The sequence below is a fragment of the Opisthocomus hoazin genome, chromosome 6, assembly GCF_030867145.1.
Source record: "Opisthocomus hoazin isolate bOpiHoa1 chromosome 6, bOpiHoa1.hap1, whole genome shotgun sequence".
NCBI lineage: Eukaryota > Metazoa > Chordata > Aves > Opisthocomiformes > Opisthocomidae > Opisthocomus > Opisthocomus hoazin.
The window spans coordinates 1,867,106-1,884,769 of record NC_134419.1 but is presented as its reverse complement, the minus strand read 5'-3'; the positions used below and the strand labels follow the sequence as shown (position 1 = coordinate 1,884,769).

Here is a 17,664-nt window from a genome sequence, read left to right as displayed (position 1 = left end):
CGCCCCGAAGGTCTGCCGTCACCCTTTCCCTTCTCCGCTCCCTCCAGCGCTCGGGGCAGCCCCGAGAGCCCCGCAGGGGAGCTCCCGGCTGCTTCCCCGTTCCCCTCCCGTTCTCGCCGCGTCACCGAGCTCCTGCGACAGCTCGGACCCCGAGCAGCGCTTTGCAGGTAATAGGAGCTCCTACGCAGAAGCAAATTTCCCCCGTTTTTAGAGCCGGGGGATTCATTATTCTTGTTTAAAGCCAGCGTTCTGCTGGCAGCAGAGGGCAGCAATGGCCGGGCCGGGTCCCAGCCCGCACCGAGCCCAGGACGGAGCCGCAGGGAGGGGGGGCGGCAGTTTTATAAGTATTTAAAATTAATTTTGAAATTCATTCGATCCTGGAAGTGCCGTGCTGCTGCCAGCCTGCCCCGGAGCAGCCCCGGGTCCTCGCCGCAGCAGGACCGGAGCCACAGGCTCTGCGTCAAACCCAGCAGCCCAGGGCCCCTCTCAGGTGCCATTTCATCAAGGCAGCCCCTACTGCAATGCCAACTCCAAGCTGCTGATGTTGAAATTGGTCTGTTCTCACCAAATTTTCCGTTACTCCTTAAGTGCAAGTCCTGGGAAACCTTTTCTTCCTCCTCTGGATGATGGACAGTCAACGCGGGAGGCAGCGCCTTCGCCACGGCCGCAGATGGAGAAGACGCCCAGACCTCGACCCGGCCAACACGCAACGCTCCCAGCCGAGCCGTGACAGCTCCGGGCTGGCGAGAGGGGACAGGCAGGGCCGGGGGGACGGAGCCCCACGGAAAATCCGACGGCGTGGGCAGGGGGAATGGGGGGCTCAGCACCCCGGTGCCGCGGCGAGGGGAGCTGTCACCGATGACGCTGCGGAGAGAAGGCAGAAGCGGCTCTGCTGACCGTTAGTCCTACGGCAAAGGGTTTCCAGGTCAGAAAGCGGCGAGCACCGCGTTTCCTGCGCCACAAAGCACGTGGAGAGAGAGGGATGCTGGGGGAACTGGGCCGAGCCGATCGCTTTCCCCAGCAATGAGCTGTGCGACTGGCAACTGCCCAGAGCAAGAGCCCACATCAACCAAGCTCACAGCAGCAGAGCGGTGATTTCTCAGCCAGCGAACCAGGCCGATGACAAATCCACAATATCGTATATTTTATTTAAATTAACCAAACTACAGGCTTTCCAGGTCGCTTAAAGCATTCTGTAAAAACCGAGCTCAACCTAAACAAAAAAGGATATATTTTAATGAGACCCAGGGACTATTTCTGAGAGATACGAGTAGGGCTTAGGAGTTAAGAAATAAAAAACCCCCCACACACACACGCACGCACACACGCGCCCCGTAAACAAACCGTTAGTGTTTGACACAAAATTTGGTTTTCGAGCTGCAGTTCCTCATTCGTAAAGAGCCTTTACAAAACGCAGTGCTACGCTAAGCTGGGAAAGAAACCACGGACACATCTATCGGAACGACATCAATCTCACGTAAGAACTCAGCGCAAAAAGGATGCCGAAGTTGCAAAGTCGAGCACTCAGCCGGGAACACGCCGGAGTCGCCGCGAGCTGCGGAAATTGAACTCACTTTGTAGCTGAACAACTGCTGCGGGTGGGACCAGCGCCTGGACCGACCAGCGCGTAGTTTCCTTCTGTAAACCACTCACAAGTTACGTTTTGCCATCTGCGTTGGAGGTGCGGTCCCAGCACCTATTCCACATCCTCCTCCTTTTTTTATTCTTTTTTTTCCTTTTGAACTGCTTTTCCTTTCAGTACAGGGGCATTATCATCCCACTTTACAAACCCCTGCTCCACGATCTTATAAACATTCATTAGTGTTCCAGTTCGAGTATCCAACCCCCCCGAAGCCAATTCCTCACGTACTGCGCTGAGCAGCCTGGAACCTCACCCGGAGCCACGCACGCGGCGTCTCCCAGCCCCGAGCCTGCGTCTCGGCTGGGACGGGGGGAGCTGGGGATCCGGGGGGACGAACAGAGCGACGAACAGAACCGCCTGCTTTTCGGGAGATCCTAGCGTAGCTCCAGTGAACACGAGCTGCCCTCTCCTTCTGCGAGGAGGGATTCTTCGGACGCCTCACCCCGGCTGAAGCATGGACTTGTCTCCAGAAACGCAGGGCAGGGAAAGCAAAAAGCAAGGCGAGCTGGCGCGGTGCTTGGTTACCGACACGCTTGGAACGGCGACGGGGACGGTTCGAGCGGAGCCGCAACCCCCTGCGAGCAGCGGCGTGGGTGCGCAGGGGCGGCCGGGGATCACCCACCGCCTGCGAGCTGCTGGAACCTCCTGCTGCAAACCAGAGCCCAAGCTGCACAGCCCCGACCCCTGCCCGCAGCCCCCGACCCGCACACAAACCCGACCGGGACAGCAAAGCCAGCACGCGCTGGGCTTCGACGGCGTGTCGTACCGCGTGCACCGGCCACAGACGGATTAAGGCTTCGCGGGCGATCTCACTTCCGGCATCTCCCAGTCACGCTCCCATTTTGCAGCCTTCACACTCTGACGACTGACGTGTAGTTTCAGAAGTTTTACAAATCCAAGGACAACGTGCTGCCTTCTCCCGGACAGTGCTTCTACCCGCACCCGCGACTGCCTGTCGGCGGCTGTGGAAGCTGCCCCTCTCCCCCGATCTCCAACCCGTCAGCCACAGACACCAGTAGCAGATTCTTACCTTTTAGGGACAAAACTAGGAGTTACGTGTTACTAGCAGTTAACACAGACATTTACTAATTTCAGGTGATGAGGCCCTCTGGGTCGTCGGGGCCCTGCCAGGTGTGCTCTGAGCAGCACAGCCCCTTCTCACCACGCTTCTCCCTGCCCACGCCAGTAACTCTTCTCTTAGCTGGTCCCCAGCACTGCCCAGTTCTCACCTCCATCCCACACCGGTTCCCATTCCCCTCGCGCTGCCGGCAGCCCGACAGCCGGAGCTGCCCACCCACAGCACAGGGGCGAGCGGCCCCAGCGGCTGCTTTTGCTCTGAAAGGCAAATATCCACAGCAGTGCGCGACAAGCGGAGTGTTTCAAGTCTGAGAATCCCTGGAAGAAGCCAGCTCTGCCCAGCGTGCTCCATCCCGGCAGCGCGAGGAGGAGCGGGACTGCCCGGCGTCCTCTGCCCGGCTCACAAGCACGGGAACCGAGAACGCAGCGTCCCTCCCGCGGCCTCTCTCCTCTCCCCATGGCACGTAAGCAGCACAAAAGGAAGGGGCTGTCACAAAAAGGGAAGATGGAGGAAGACAGCAAGCGGGAGGGAAGCCAAAGGGGCTGAGAGCAGGCAGGAGCCGGCCACGGGACCAGTACCTCTGGGACCGCGGCGCAGGAGCACGCCTTTCTCCTGCGGCTCGGCTCAGGCCTCCGGTTTTTACATTCCCCCGTATTTAACAAATCCACTGAGCAAGCACGTTTCCGCTTCAAAGTGTTTTTAAAATGAGCTCTTGGTTCCTCCCCCACCCAACACCTTGTGTTTAAGGTTGCACACAAGCAGCAAACTGGAAATGCTGAATACGCGCTCTCCGACCGAGCGCCCTGCACCGCCTTTCCGCACCGGCAGCCCAACAAAAACTGCCCAGCGTCAGCTCTGCTCCTCCCAAACCTCTGAATGGGCGACTTTGCAACCTCCATGCTCTTCTAGCAGGTTTTTACGTGCTGGAGTGTAACACAGTATACGTATCCCTCCCCCCAGAAATAACTACACCATATTGAAGAGTTTACAAATGTCCTGCTCGGTGTCACCGCTCTGTGAAAATACACCAGAAGGCGCGGTGCTCGAGAAGCAGGTCGGGTCCGAGCGGCCTCGTCCCGGAGGGCGTTGTGCTGTCCTCTGCTCTCCACCCCGCGCTGGGTCCCGGCTGAGGCCGTCGCAGCGTCACTCCTGGGCCTCCTTGCGAGCCAGCTTGTAGACCTCCGTCGGCCCGTCCACGTGGGTGATGGTGGTGGTGAGCTGCAGCTCTTCCCCGCTGCTGACGCCCAGGTCACCTGCGAAAGGGCGTTGCTCTGTTAGCCTGGTCTCACAAGGAACGACTGGACAACTAGTGAGCAGAAGATCCCTTTTATTCCCTCCAGGCTTTCAGGAGCTACCTGAGCCACGGACTATGCAATGTTTCCATAAACGCTTTTATTTACAGTTACTTGGAGCCCCCAACACAGGAAGGACAGGGATGTGTTGGAGTGGGGCCAGAGGAGGCCACGGAGATGATCCGAGGGCTGGAGCACCTCTCCTCCGAGGACAGGCTGAGGGAGCTGGGGCTGGTCAGCCTGGAGAAGAGAAGGCTCCGGGGTGACCTTAGAGCAGCTGCCAGTGCCTGGAGGGGCTACAGGAAGGGTGGAGAGGGGCTTTTCACAAGGGTGTGCAGTGATAGGACAAGGGGGAATGGCTCCAAACTAACAGAGGGCAGAGTTAGATGAGATATGAGGAAGAAATTCTTCCCCCTGAGGGTGGTGAGGCCCTGGCCCAGGCTGCCCAGAGAAGCTGTGGCTGCCCCCTCCCTGGCAGTGCTCAAGGCCAGGTTGGATGGAGCTCTGAGCACCCTGGGCTGGTGGGAGATGTCCCTGCCCATGGCAGGGGGGTTGGAACCAGAGGAGCTTTAAGGTCCCTTCCAGCCCAAACCACTCCGTGATTCTGTGATTCTATGAAATGCAAGCGTATCGGCGAAGGATGATTCTGCACTGCTGAAGGCTACCGACACAGGAATCCAACAGCACTGCCATTCTCCACTTGCCCAGGTTTCTATTTTCTCCTTTCCTCATCCCCCGACTTGAGCTACGCCATTACAACTGGGCGATGCTAAAAAGTACCAAAACCATCCAGAAGGTTTTAGACGTCCTCGGCCAAATACTCAGACCTGTCTAACCTAGTCATTAATCAAAATGTCTTCGAGGAAAAACAAGCCATCATTTGCATAACTTTTCCATGTGCAGAACTTGTGCTTTGGAAAACAAAAAAAGCACAAAAGGTATCACCCACGTTATATCGCTTTCTGCCCGTGAGAGCCTTCAGATCATCCAGAGGCATTTACCGTTCGACTGGTCTTCACCGTAATTCTTGTGCGACGGCGCGTACAGGAACATCAGGGCGAAGACGTAGAGGTTCCACATCCCGTAGATGCCGGTGAAGAAGGCGCTGTTCACTTGTATCGTGATGTCCCCCCACTTCCAGTGGCCTTCGGTCACCTGCCCGGGAGAAAGCAGACGCGCGCGGGCCGGTCAGTAAGGCCAAATTCTGTAAAAATACAGAAGTGATCCCCTAAAGCACCGACTTCACAGCATCAACTGAACCGGAGCGAGCAAACGGAGCGTGAGAGGTTTGGTGGCGCAGAAGTCAGGCTGGTGTTCTCCTCTTCAGCCTCGATCCGCAGGATAAAAGGGGCCTTGCAACACGACTGCATCGGGATTTCTTTAACTTTGATTTACTGTTCTTAAACGCAAGAAATCTCTCGCATCCTGCGATCTACCCCGGCTGTAACGGATGCGTTCAGCAGAGGTTGCCACAATAAAGGGCAGTACCCAGGAGACAACGAGTTACATCTGAAAACATCAGACTTCTATAAACGGACCTTTTATAGAAGGAAACCCAGCACGAATAACGCGAAGAGCTGATGTGCTGCATGCCGCCTCGCTGCTTCTGCCTCACGAGAGGGGCCGAGGCGGACAGCATCAGCCTCAGACACGCAGAGATTTGTCAAGATTTATGAAAATATCATCAATATTACTTGAACCATCAATATTAATATTGCTTGAAGATACGCAGACAATTCAGACTGAAACGCTGGCTTTCCGTTAAACAAAAAGACATAAGGGGGGAAGAAGAAAGCTAAACTAGCTTGAAAAGAGCAGCTGGACAAGGCCGGCTGCGTTATGCCCCCACGCAGTGACGGTCACGGTCACCAGCACTCAGCGATGAACCAAACCACCCAGTGGCATTTAGGGGACCTAATATATACTTACAAATATCTGCAGGGTGGGGGTCAGGAGGATGGGGCCAGACTCTTTCCAGTGGTGCCCAGCAACAGGACAAGGGGCAACGGGCACAAACTGGAGCACGGGAAGTTCCGTCTGAACCCGAGGAAGAACTTCTTCCCTCTGAGGGTGACGGAGCCCTGGCCCAGGCTGCCCAGGGAGGCTGCGGAGTCTCCCTCTCTGGAGATATTCCAGCCCCGCCTGGCCACGGTGCTGTGCAGCCGGCTCTGGGTGACCCTGCTTGGGCAGGGGGTTGGGCTGGGTGACCCACAGAGGTCCCTGCCAACCCCTACCATTCTGTGATTCTGTGATTTCTCAAACCTCCTCAGTGTAACAGATTTTTAAGAGTGAAATCATCTGCTGCTGCGTTTTGCATTGGGACCCAGCACGTCCCCCCAAGCATAAACGGTGCAGCGGGGGAGAAACTCCTCCTGCACCCACAATTGTGTCATGGTGGACTGGCGAGACTGCACCCACGGCTCTCCCGAAGCTACAAGCCACCTACGCTTAGGAGCAACCAGAAATGACACCTTTGAAACAGATGCGATCTTAAAAGTGCCCTGGAGTAAACCATCAAAGTACATTTAAGCAGCAACACAAGCTCATTTGTACGGAGACTGCGTCGGAGCTCAGAATAAACAGGTTCGGATCCCGCTGGAAACAGTGGGGTTCCAAAGTCAGCCCAGGGAAGATTGAATTCTGTTATTTCTCTGTGGGCATACAAAGCCACCGGATTTTTTCAATGCAAACAGAAGATTTTCCTCTTGCTGAGTTCTCAGAAATGACTAAACCGTGCTGGCTGGTATTTCAAACAGCACAGCCCCGCACCTTACCGTGAGCCAAAGGCCTTTCTGAAGGCTTTGGCCTGAGCAATTTTACGGCAGTGCTTCAAATAAATGAAAACAACTTCTTAAAAAGTACCCGATTATCAAATCTGCTTAAAACAGCCCTGCCTCGTCTGAACAGCAAGCGAGCCGACGTCGCTGGCAGCTTGGGAATCGGAGGCCGATGTTCTCAGCCGGAGCCGAGTTTCGTCACTCACCTGGCTCACGATGAAGAAGATGACCGTCATCGCTGCACAAGCCAGGGTAATGAGCATCAGGAACTTGAACCTAAAAATCAGCCCCTGCTTAGAGAGAAATGTCACTGGTCACATTAACAGAATCCACAAAGCCCATTTTTGGTGTTAGCATATACAAGATACAAGTATTTAAAAAAAAAAAAAAAAAAAAAAGGCCAAAATAAAAAAGGGTCCAACCCACGAAAGCCCAAAGCAAAACAACCTCCACCCACTCCTCCGCGCCGTCTTCACGACAGCCCATATTCTCCGCTCCCCACACGTCTGCATTCCTCCGGGTGCTCCGAGCGGGCTGTGCGTGCCCGGACAGCTCTGCCTTTCCGTCACATTTGCTCTGGCGACTGATTTACCACGAGTTAAGGTGGCCGAGGAGGCAGGTCGGTGCAAACCAGCGGTTTCACCCACCGGCCAGCCTCACGGCTCGGAGCTTTTCTTAAACAAACATCTGTGGAGAGCTCGCACGGCTTCGCAAGGCGAGCCGGCGTTTCTACGGCGCGGGTACTGCTACCAGGCTACTCCTCACCTCCACGGGCTGGGAACGGCAGCGATTGCCAGCGCTGGGCAAAACGACGCTGGCTATTACAGAAGGATGTGGATGGTAAGACAAACTACGGCTGAAGATCACCTGGTTGGGAATCTGACTCCAGGCCGTACTTGCCGTCACCAGTTTTACATTTTCACTTACAGATTCTTTTGGTTTTGTTTTCGTGCGTGTTGGTTTTTTTTAACCTGTTTCTGGAATTTTGGTGGAAATGTCGGCATGTGTGTAATTACTATGCCACACTGCGACAACAAATGACTATTAATTTAACTCTTCCAGGCCAGATTCATGCTTGCCAGATGTCTGTACGTAGAGCACAGCCGCAGTCACTCTACAATACGAGCTTAAGTCCTGTGCCTCTTGCTAAAGGGAAAGGTGGAAAAAAATGCTCAATATCTTGTTTGAATTCTCATAAACCAGATTTTCTGTTTTTTACATGCATTCCCGACGGGCGATAACTGGCCTGTTTAAATCAGAAGTGACCATCATTTAAGAGAACAACATTGGCAATAAATACTTACACACACCCATGGAAACAACAGACATTCTCAGCCCTTAAACTGAGCTCCTCGTGTTTTGCAACAGATAAAGACAGCTAGGACATAAACAACGTCCAAAATCACGGGCTAAAAACCGGGATAATTAGCAGAGCATGTTGCATTTTGATCCTAGTGGGACAGTTTCCCTCCTGCAGCTTGGTTAGGAAAAGACAACCCCCTAAATCTGACCTCATGCCATGGAAAACCAGGGTGGTCTTCATACCGCTGTCCATTAAACACGATCATTAACATCACAGAAGGAGAATCAATGGTGTGGGGAGCTGAGGGGCTTACACCCCGTAGTAATTCAGATGGTAATTTGGCCAATTTTCCTCTATCCTTCAACACCGTTCAGTAAGCTGGGAGGAGAGCAACTACTCAGGCGAAAGGAGAGGTAGCTTACGCACCCTCCTGACAGTTTAAAATACTCCATGGGGACTGCAGACCCAAATCAAGAAGAAACTTCACGACAGTCAAAAAAAAAAGGCATTTATGGGATGCGAGCAACACAAGAAAGCCAGGAAAGACCAGATCTTCCCACTCAGGACTGTACGGATAGAGAAGGTCTTAGCACAGACTTTAAGGTCAAAAGTGCATTTTAAAAATCACGAATCTGTCCAACAAGGAGGGACATTACCTCGTAATGCAGGCGGCGAGCCTTGCTCATGGCCGGGAGGCTTGACTGCTTCCCACTGATGTTTCTGAACACTTGGAAGACCATAAAACACAGGAAGAGAAAATAGAGACACAAGCAGATTCCCGCGACTATAATAAAGGCCATCTGGGCAGCGCAAGTTAAGAGAAAACAGCGTGAGCTAAACAGAAATAATAGAAAACGTTATTTGGGTGATTCATTTATCTTAGCATCATCCCAAAGATCACACCGAGCGCGGGGGGGAGCACAGGCGCCGATGTCCCCAGCGCGCGGCAGCGAGGAGGGATCACCCACTGAAACACCCCTGCCCTGTCCGAAATCTGCGGCAGAGATTTGGGAAGCCGTCGCCAACCAGCGCGATCCTCGGAGAGGCTCCGGCGAGAGGGCTGCGTGCCGCGGAAGGGGGACTAACCAACCGCACCAGCTCATCTCAGCCCGGTCATCGGAGTTAACGGCAGTGAAATCAAGCCCGTCCGGGGGGGCCTGAAGAGCAGCTCACGGAAACGCCTCAGCAACCGGTGCCCGAGTAACAGCAGCCCACGAGGGCCCAGGAGCCAACGCCGACACAGCTGGGGGAAGCAGAGCGGGAGCTGCTGGAGCAGCATGGGCTCTGGGGCTATCGAGATGACACCCAGGACCCAAATCTCCCATGCCTCCCCCCAAATCTCTTGATGTCTTGAATCACAGAATGGTCGGAGTTGGCAGGGCCCTCTGTGGGTCACCCAGCCCAACCCCCTGCCCAAGCAGGGTCACCCAGAGCCGGCTGCACAGCACCGCGTCCAGGCAGGGCTGGAATATCTCCAGAGAAGGAGACTCCACAGCCTCCCTGGGCAGCCTGGGCCAGGGCTCCGTCACCCTCAGAGGGAAGAAGTTCTTCCTCATGTTCAGCTGGAACTTCCCATGCTCCAGTTTGTGTCCGTTGGCCCTTGTCCTGTCGCTGGGCACCACTGAAAAGAGCTTGACCCCATCCTCCTGACCCCCACCCTGCAGATATTTAGAGGCATTTCGAAGGTCCCCTCTCAGCCTTCTCTTCTCCAGGCTGAACAAGCCCAGCTCCCTCAGCCTTTTCTCATAGGACAGAGCGGTTCAGCTCTCCAGTGACTTCCCCGAGCACAGCACCAGTCCCTGGAAGTACCCAGCTCCCAACCTGCCAGGACTGCTTCTTCCAGACGACACCAGCATCTCCCACAGGAGCCGAGCCCCACTCCCAGCCCCGGCCTGCCGGAAGCCGGACGGTTCCCCCACTGCCCGCAGGCGCCTGGCAGGAGGAGAACCCCTCCCTCTCCTACCGACACAGACCGAGCCTGCCCCAAGCTGGGTGGAAGGATACAGCCAGCTCCGTGCCAACTTCAGTGGTCCAGATGCTGTAGAAAGGGTTCTTCAGCTGCACTCCCCTGCAGAGAGGAGAGAAAACACCAAGCTGCCACGGAAGCCAACGGGCCCAGAGCGCCCCAGGCCTGGTCTTCAGCCTGCAAAGAGCCAGCCACGCTGCCTTCCCGTGCCAGCGATGAGCAGGCGAGGTGGGAAGCGTTTTGTTACAGCCCCGTGGGATGAGACACACTGCTGGGCAACACCAGCGTGCTTCAGTGCGCTCCCAGGAGCCTCGCCTCGCTTCACGAGATGGGGCTGTGCGTCCAGCCGCGGCGCTGAACCGGAGGGGCACGGGGAAGGCTCGCCCCGGGAGCAGCGCTGCACCTACCTCTCGCACATATCAAAGATGAAGAGGCAGAAGGAGCCAACAGCTATGGGTCCAACCTGCTTCCAGTACCCCGAGAGACGATTCCGCTCGTTCTGGTCCTAACCGAAGGGTCAAGAGGTGGGGAGGAGGAGGAGAAGAAAAAGGAAAAGGCAAGTTAGCCTGAAGCCCTCTCACCCGGTGCAAGTCCCCACAGGGTTGTTTCCAACAAGTACAAGGGAGTTGCCAGGTATCACTGCAAGTGGGGCTGGAAACCACCCTCCCTTCTGCGTCGTACCCACCATCATGTGCTCCCCGCAGAAGATGATCCAAAACGACAGGAGCATGGCATAGAAGATGCCTTGTCGAATGTCTCCGAAGAGCAACATCCAAGTCCAGTCAAATCCGATGGAAAACCACTCCACGGGGATGTTAATGAACGTCATGGAAATTCCCAGAGCAAAGATGACCCTGGAAAGGCAGAAAGACCAACTCTTTCCAGTTTGCAAGGTAAGGACACAGGGCCCCAGAAGCTGCGTGTGAAGAGCAACGGAAGAAAATCTGGCACTATGTGGGCACTGGCAGCGGGGCGTCACCTCCTGCCAGCAAACCCTCCAGGGCCAAGGCCCTCGGAGCAGCCACGGGCAAACGCAGCTCCTCATTCTCTGTGCGTTTAATGGGAAAGAGAAGAGAAGCTATGGAGGTCTCCTGCTCCCAGCGTGCCTGGGCGGAGGGAGGGGACAGAGAGCAGACCATCCCTGTCTCCCCAGACATGGGCTCTGCCTGGAGCAGCGGCCACCTCGGTCGAGGTTTTCTTGTTCAAGGGTCACCCTTGGCAGCGCGCGAGCCCCTACTCACTTCTCCAGCAGGACAGGAGCGCGCGTCATCAGCGTGATCCGCCTCCAGTACCAGACCATGATGATTAAAATGCTGGGGGTGAGGAAGGTCTTCATGGCAAACCACACTTTTGTAAAGCCTCCATTTTGATGGATGCCCTAAGGAAAAGCAAGGTGGAATGCAAGAGCTGTGGAGGGTTTGACATCCTTATTCCGTGCTTCTCCTTACGGGAGCTGACGGGAGAGGCAAGTATGAGGCAGCACATGTAAGCACACGTAGATGCAACCACTCTTTGGAAGACGCACTTTGCCCAACATGGGAAAGGGAGCAGCTGCCTGCTTAGTATCCAACTCAGGCCATCTGAAGATGCTTCAGAAGTTCTGAAAACAAACGCTGACACACACAGCTTCCACTGCGAGGTGGGGAGCAGAGGAGAGAGCGGCACGGACACCGTATGGAAAAAGCTTGCAGAATCGCTCTCAGACAAGTAACAAGATACTCCCTGAAGCAAAGTCAGCACTGGTGGGAAACTCATCAGCCCAGTGAGTACGTTTCTCCAGACACAAGCCCCACCACCGCCGCCTGCGGCCACCGCAGCTGTCTGGCTCACTGCTTCTGCTGAGGGGGATGGCAGTGGGAAGTTGGCTAGCTGGGAGCACCCATGGCCACCCAGCTTCAAGGGAGGGCAGGAGCAGGGACAGCTGACAGCATTCCAAACGTCCGCGTGGCGATGGCCAACCCCAGGACAGATCAGGTCCCCCCAAACCCTGCTGTTCTGTTACTCCTTAGCTCCTAGGAGCAGGCAGGGCTTCATCAGGCAGAGGGCTCTGCAGCTGAGCCAGACCGCGGCGGGGAGGAGAGGACATGGGGGAGGCTCTGGGAGCTGTGGGGAGAGCCCAGCTCTGGAGGTGGTCACAGTGGGGGAAGGTGGCACTCCTCGAGGCTTGGGGAGGGCTCCTCAGGAGAGAGCAGTCAAAGGGAGCATCCCTGAGAAAGGAGGAAACACTCGCAGAATCACTAAGGTTGGAAAAGACCTCTAAGATCATCAAGTCCAACCGTCAAGGCACAGTTGCGGGCAGGAGCTACGCGTGATGAAGAGTAGGACCTTGCTGTGGATCAAAAAGGAGATCAAGAAAGGAGTTGCAGCAGCCCCTGGACAGAAGTCACAGACAGAAGCAAGACAGACACTTACCACGAGGCGGATATCCTTGATTTCTCCAATGCCCACGTTAATGCCCTTCCTCTCGTTCACGGGCAGACGGATGTTGATGAGGTAGTACTTGTGAGCCACGCTGCCGATCTCCATGAAGGGAAGGAAGTCACAGTCGTAGTGACGGCCTTCGGAGTCCAGGGTCTAGCAAAAGGGCACAGAGCAGCAAGACAGCGGTCAGCCTCGGACGGACCAGCCCGCCTTCCATGGTGAGGGGCTGCAAAACCTTAACACTGGGACCACTGCTAGCACCAAGAGCCTGCTTGCTAATTCCAGCCTTCTCCTGGGGAGAGTCTGTGCAAGTCTGGAGAACATCAGAGGCTTGGGCACATTTTTGCTCAAGTTTTTCGGGTCATTGAGTCAACAGTGTTTGAACTCAAGCAGGTCCACATCTCAGGCTCTTAAATATATTTGAAGTCAAGGGAGCCTTTCAGGATGAAAGGCTACTTTGGGATCCAAGCTCCCTCCCTCAGCAAGCACCTGAGCCAAAACAAAATACGCAACCCTCTCACACGTGTCTTGACTTGAGGTCTCTCAAGTCTTGTTTTACCAGCAACACTCCCCTCCGCAGCTCGTACGCATTTACTGCGTTTATGTGGCTGCATGGAAGCCTACAGGTGTTTCTGGAGGCACAAGTGGGTTGCTGAAAGGGACTGTGAAGTGGGAGAGCAAGACACAGAGCTAAGAAACATGACACGGTAAAGAGACACCAGATTAACTGAAGCACAGGAATTACAGTCTGCAGCACGAAAAGAAACATCTTTCTTTAAACAAGATGCTCTGTTCTCACTGCTAGCTGTGCTCTCTGCCCCTGAGCTTTGTAGCTTTAAGAGGCATTAAGGAGTTATTTTAACAGAGTTTCTGGTGGGCTATTTCCTCACCACTCCTGAAGAACAAGCTTTTGTCCCTCACAAAAACACAAGATGGAGAGGTCCAAGTTCTCTAGGATGGTTTGGGGTATACAGATCTCAAAGCATTCGAGTTCCAGACAACACCTCTGCAACACCTCACACCTTTTCTTCCTTACAGCCTTAAGTCTACCTCCGACTTCATCCCCTTCTCTTGTACTGCCATCAGAACCAATCGTATGTGGAGCTCATCAGGTTTTCAAAGTTTGTGAGCCAAGAGAAAGCTGACACGTTTGAAAGCCACGATTGAACTACTCAGAGCTTCTAGGAAGCACCATGAAGGACAGCAAGAGGACAACTCCCACCACACTCCCACACCTCCCCACCACCAGCGCCATCCAAACACCTTACTTTTGGTGAGCCAAAGGTGCATTTCAGCTTCCTGATCTCTATCGCATGTGCTATTTCTTCCCAGTCACCAAACATGTCATCGCGATACCCTAACGACACGTCCAGGGTAATTTCTGCATTTTCTTCTGCAAGAGTAAGGAGACATTACACTTGTTAGAGAGGAATACTTGTTAGGAGGGTTGGACTAGATGACACACAGAGGTCCCTTCAACCCCTACCATTCTGTGATTCTGTGAACGGTAGAGAACAGCAGAAAGGTGTGAGAGACTCTAGACACCGAAAGGACCTCCAAGATGCATGCAGCTACGGAGGAGAACGGAAATTTTTCCATTCCAAACAATACAAAATTGCCTTTTTCAAAACATTTATCTCCTCTCTACTGGAGAGGAAAGAATTTTTACTGGTCATAAAGGTCTGATGTCTTCCTAATGTATCATGACTTACAGCTTATGTTACGGTTGTGGGTGAGCAGCATCATTTATTCATACAGCCTTAGAAACAATAACTCCTATAAAACGGGAACCGAGACTGCTGCGGAGACAGGCAGTAAGCCGGGCAGCAACCCAGCAGCCTCTCCAGTGCAGGCTGGTGCAGGGACAGTAAGACAGGCTCCTACCTAGACCTTCTGCAGGCGATGCAAGGGTGCACAATAGGTCCTTCCCCTTCAGGAAACAACTATATTGCATCACAGGATTTGCTTTAAATCAACATTGAAATAGCGCTTCGTTACAGAGAACCATAAAGAAGATGAAGGATACAACTGTGTATGGTCAGATGAACCATAAAAAGGAGAAACCATGCAACTAATGGTGCATTTTATTCACGTAGATATGCCGGCAGAAGCCATCTATCGATGTAACCTTAGGTTTCTTCTGCCTGTAGGTTCACCATCCATAAACACTGAAGGCCAACACCTTGAATAAAAAGGTCTAAAATCCACCCCTTGACAAGGACGTGTTCTGCCAGAGCGCTGTTAAATGCAAGAAACAAAAAGGGCCGCAGAGATCTTTGGGTGGGACAGGAAGGGAGAAGGCAGGGAAAGGCAGAGCTGGGAAAAGTCAGAATCACCAAAAGTAACAATTGCTTCAAAATTGCCCACAACTAGGATCCTCCACTCTTAAAATATAAGCCAGGGTTCCCAGAGTAGTAAGAAAGCACTACACAAAGTTCCTTTAATAAGAAACTTTTTAAAAAGTTGAAGTTTGGCTACGCTAGCCTTGCTGGAAAAAAAAATAATCCCAGAAACAACCACACACGACGGAGTTGCTGTTTGCTGTCGGTGTTGTTTAGCTTAAGTCATTCCACACGAGACTTTCAAAGGCCTCCCTCCCCGCCCGCACCAGCACGGACTTGTTTCTGCCTTCACAGACGCCCCGACTCGCACGCCAGTAAACGCACACGGAGTTTCTACGCCCAGGTAAGGTCACCGCATCCAATTTGTGTGGAAACCGTCAGCTCCTCCTCTCCTGGACACATTCACAGTAAGAGTATGGGGGATGACAAATATGCTCTCGCTAGGATGCTGCCACGAGGTCATCGCTGCAAGAAGGAAACGGGGCTGGAACAGACTTATTTAGGTGCCATAACTCAGCAGATTCACAAAATGGAGAGTTATAGCTGAAGCCCGCCAAGCAGCAACACACAAACGTGCTTTAAAAACCTGAGGCAAGTCTCCACCAGATGTCAAATCCTGTTCACCAGGCACGGATCCAAGGGCAGGCTCCGCAAGAGGGACACGTTCTGAAACGAGGATGTGCATGCTACAAGCTGGCCTCTTTTGACAGATCACCAAACCCTGAGAGCCGCAGCCACTGGAGAAGCGTTGGAAGGTGGCTACGGGATCACTCGCCCTGGAGAAGCGCTGGAAGGCGGCTACGGGACCAGCTGCCCTGGAGAAGCTGGAAGGCGCCTACGGGACCAGCCGCCCTGGAGAAGCGCTGGAAGGTGGCTACGGGACCAGCTGCCCTGGAGAAGCACTGGAAGGTGGCTACAGGACCAGCTGCCCTGGAGAAGCGTTGGAAGGCACCTACGGGACCAGCTGCCCTGGAGAAGCGCTGGAAGGTGGCTACGGGACCAGCCGCCCTGGAGAAGCGCTGGAAGGCGCCTACGGGACCAGCTGCCCTGGAGAAGCACTGGAAGGTGGCTACAGGACCAGCTGCCCTGGAGAAGCGTTGGAAGGCGGCTATGGGACCAGCCGCCCTGGAGAAGCGCTGGCAGGTGGCTATGGGACCAGCCGCCCTGGAGAAGCGTTGGAAGGTGGCTATAGGACCAGCAGCCCTGGAGAAGCGTTGGAAGGTGGCTATGGGACCAGCCGCCCTGGAGAAGCGTTGGAAGGTGGCTACGGGACCAGCCGCCCTGGAGAAGCGTTGGAAGAAGCCTACGGGACCAGCTGCCCTGGACAAGCTGGAAGGCGCCTATGGGAACAGCTGCCCTAGAGAAGCGCTGGAAGGCGGCTATGGGACCAGCCGCCCTGGAGAAGCGCTGGAAGGTGGCTACGGGACCAGCCACCCTGGAGAAGCACTGGAAGGCGGCTATGGGACCAGCCGCCCTGGAGAAGCGCTGGAAGGCGGCTACGGGACCAGCTGCCCTGGAGAAGCACTGGAAGGCGCCTACGGGACCAGCTGCCCTGGAGAAGCGCTGGAAGGTGGCTACGGGACCAGCCGCCCTGGAGAAGCGCTGGAAGGCGCCTACGGGACCAGCCGCCCTGGAGAAGCGCTGGAAGGCGCCTACGGGACCAGCTGCCCTGGAGAAGCGCTGGAAGGCGCCTACGGGACCAGCCGCCCTGGAGAAGTGCTGGAAGGTGGCTACGGGACCAGCTGCCCTGGAGAAGCGCTGGAAGGCGCCTACGGGACCAGCCGCCCTGGAGAAGCACTGGAAGGTGGCTACGGGACCAGCCGCCGTGGAGAAGCGTTGGAAGGCGGCTATGGAACCACTTGTTGGGCCAGCGTCGAAACAGCATGCTCTTGCTGCAAACAGCTCACACTTGCAAGCTCCCTGGAAGCGGGCCGTGGCACACTCCTGAGCTCAGGAGGTCAGAAATGCCTCTGCAGATCTAAGCCGACACACACGCACGCGTCCCCGTCAGGGCTGCGTCACCGCATCTTCATTGTCCTGTGAGGACATCGCCCATCGCTCTTCACCAGGAACAGGCGGTGCGACAGAGGGGCTTGCCTGCTCTTGCAGCCCGCGCGCGAGAATGGGCTGCAAAAACACACCAGCACTTGATGAGGTTTGGAGGTCAGCTCTGAAAACAATCTGGTCTTCGTAATTCTGAAGGGAGGTCGTTTCATGTCTACAAGGAAGCATGAGTCCTTCAAGCGCTGCGCCCCCCGCACATTTGTCATCTTATTGAGTTATATTTTTGTTGGGAATATGTGGTGGCACACTCATCCAAAATGATGGGCAGGGACGGGGATGGTCTCTGTGGCTCAGACCTGCTATTTATGCTGTGTTTGGAGGTGGCTCTGGTCTGCATCTGATGTGGATGCATCCAGATTTTTTTGAGCTTTTTTTTTTTTTTCATACGTGATCTGCACCATCCAGATTGATATCCAGTTCCTTTCCACGACAGCCATTCGTTAGGTTTCCATGAAACATGAATTTGCCATCTCAGATCCGCTATTTAGAAGACCAACAAAACAGATAAATGGGAACATAAGGTTAAACTTGGCCCGGCTAAAAAGAACTACAAACTTCATTTCAGCAGCCATAAAACCAACTGGAATGCTTGGGATCAAGTCCAACAACAACAGCTTTCATTATTTCATCTTTGCAATCCAAATGTTGCTGCCGCCATCGAGAACGAGAACCAGAAGGCAGGAGAGATACCGGCGTGTGCCAGACCAAGGGATTAGAATCTCCCTCCGAATCTCCGTCAGGGAAACATCCCCCACGAGAACAGGGCTTTGTACACAGAC

General features: G+C 54.5%; 1 protein-coding gene across 2 annotated transcripts in view; it reads right to left on the bottom strand.

Moving 5' to 3' along the window:
- Window positions 1-1,127: 1,127 nt before the first annotated feature.
- Window positions 1,128-17,664, bottom strand: part of WLS (Wnt ligand secretion mediator) — a 38,600-nt gene continuing 22,063 nt past the window's right edge. Inside the window, exons 3-12 of one of the 2 annotated variants that reach the window (XM_075424262.1) lie at window positions 13,748-13,872; window positions 12,471-12,632; window positions 11,300-11,436; window positions 10,744-10,912; window positions 10,466-10,563; window positions 10,097-10,160; window positions 8,749-8,892; window positions 6,996-7,082; window positions 5,014-5,167; window positions 1,128-3,973 (exon numbers count right to left, since the gene is read on the bottom strand). In XM_075424262.1, coding sequence (XP_075280377.1) covers window positions 3,864-3,973; window positions 5,014-5,167; window positions 6,996-7,082; window positions 8,749-8,892; window positions 10,097-10,160; window positions 10,466-10,563; window positions 10,744-10,912; window positions 11,300-11,436; window positions 12,471-12,632; window positions 13,748-13,872 — 1,250 coding nt within the window. In that variant the 3' untranslated portion in view covers window positions 1,128-3,863. The remainder of the gene's footprint in view (window positions 3,974-5,013; window positions 5,168-6,995; window positions 7,083-8,748; window positions 8,893-10,096; window positions 10,161-10,465; window positions 10,564-10,743; window positions 10,913-11,299; window positions 11,437-12,470; window positions 12,633-13,747; window positions 13,873-17,664) is intronic. The other variant, XM_075424263.1, reaches the window with a different exon arrangement.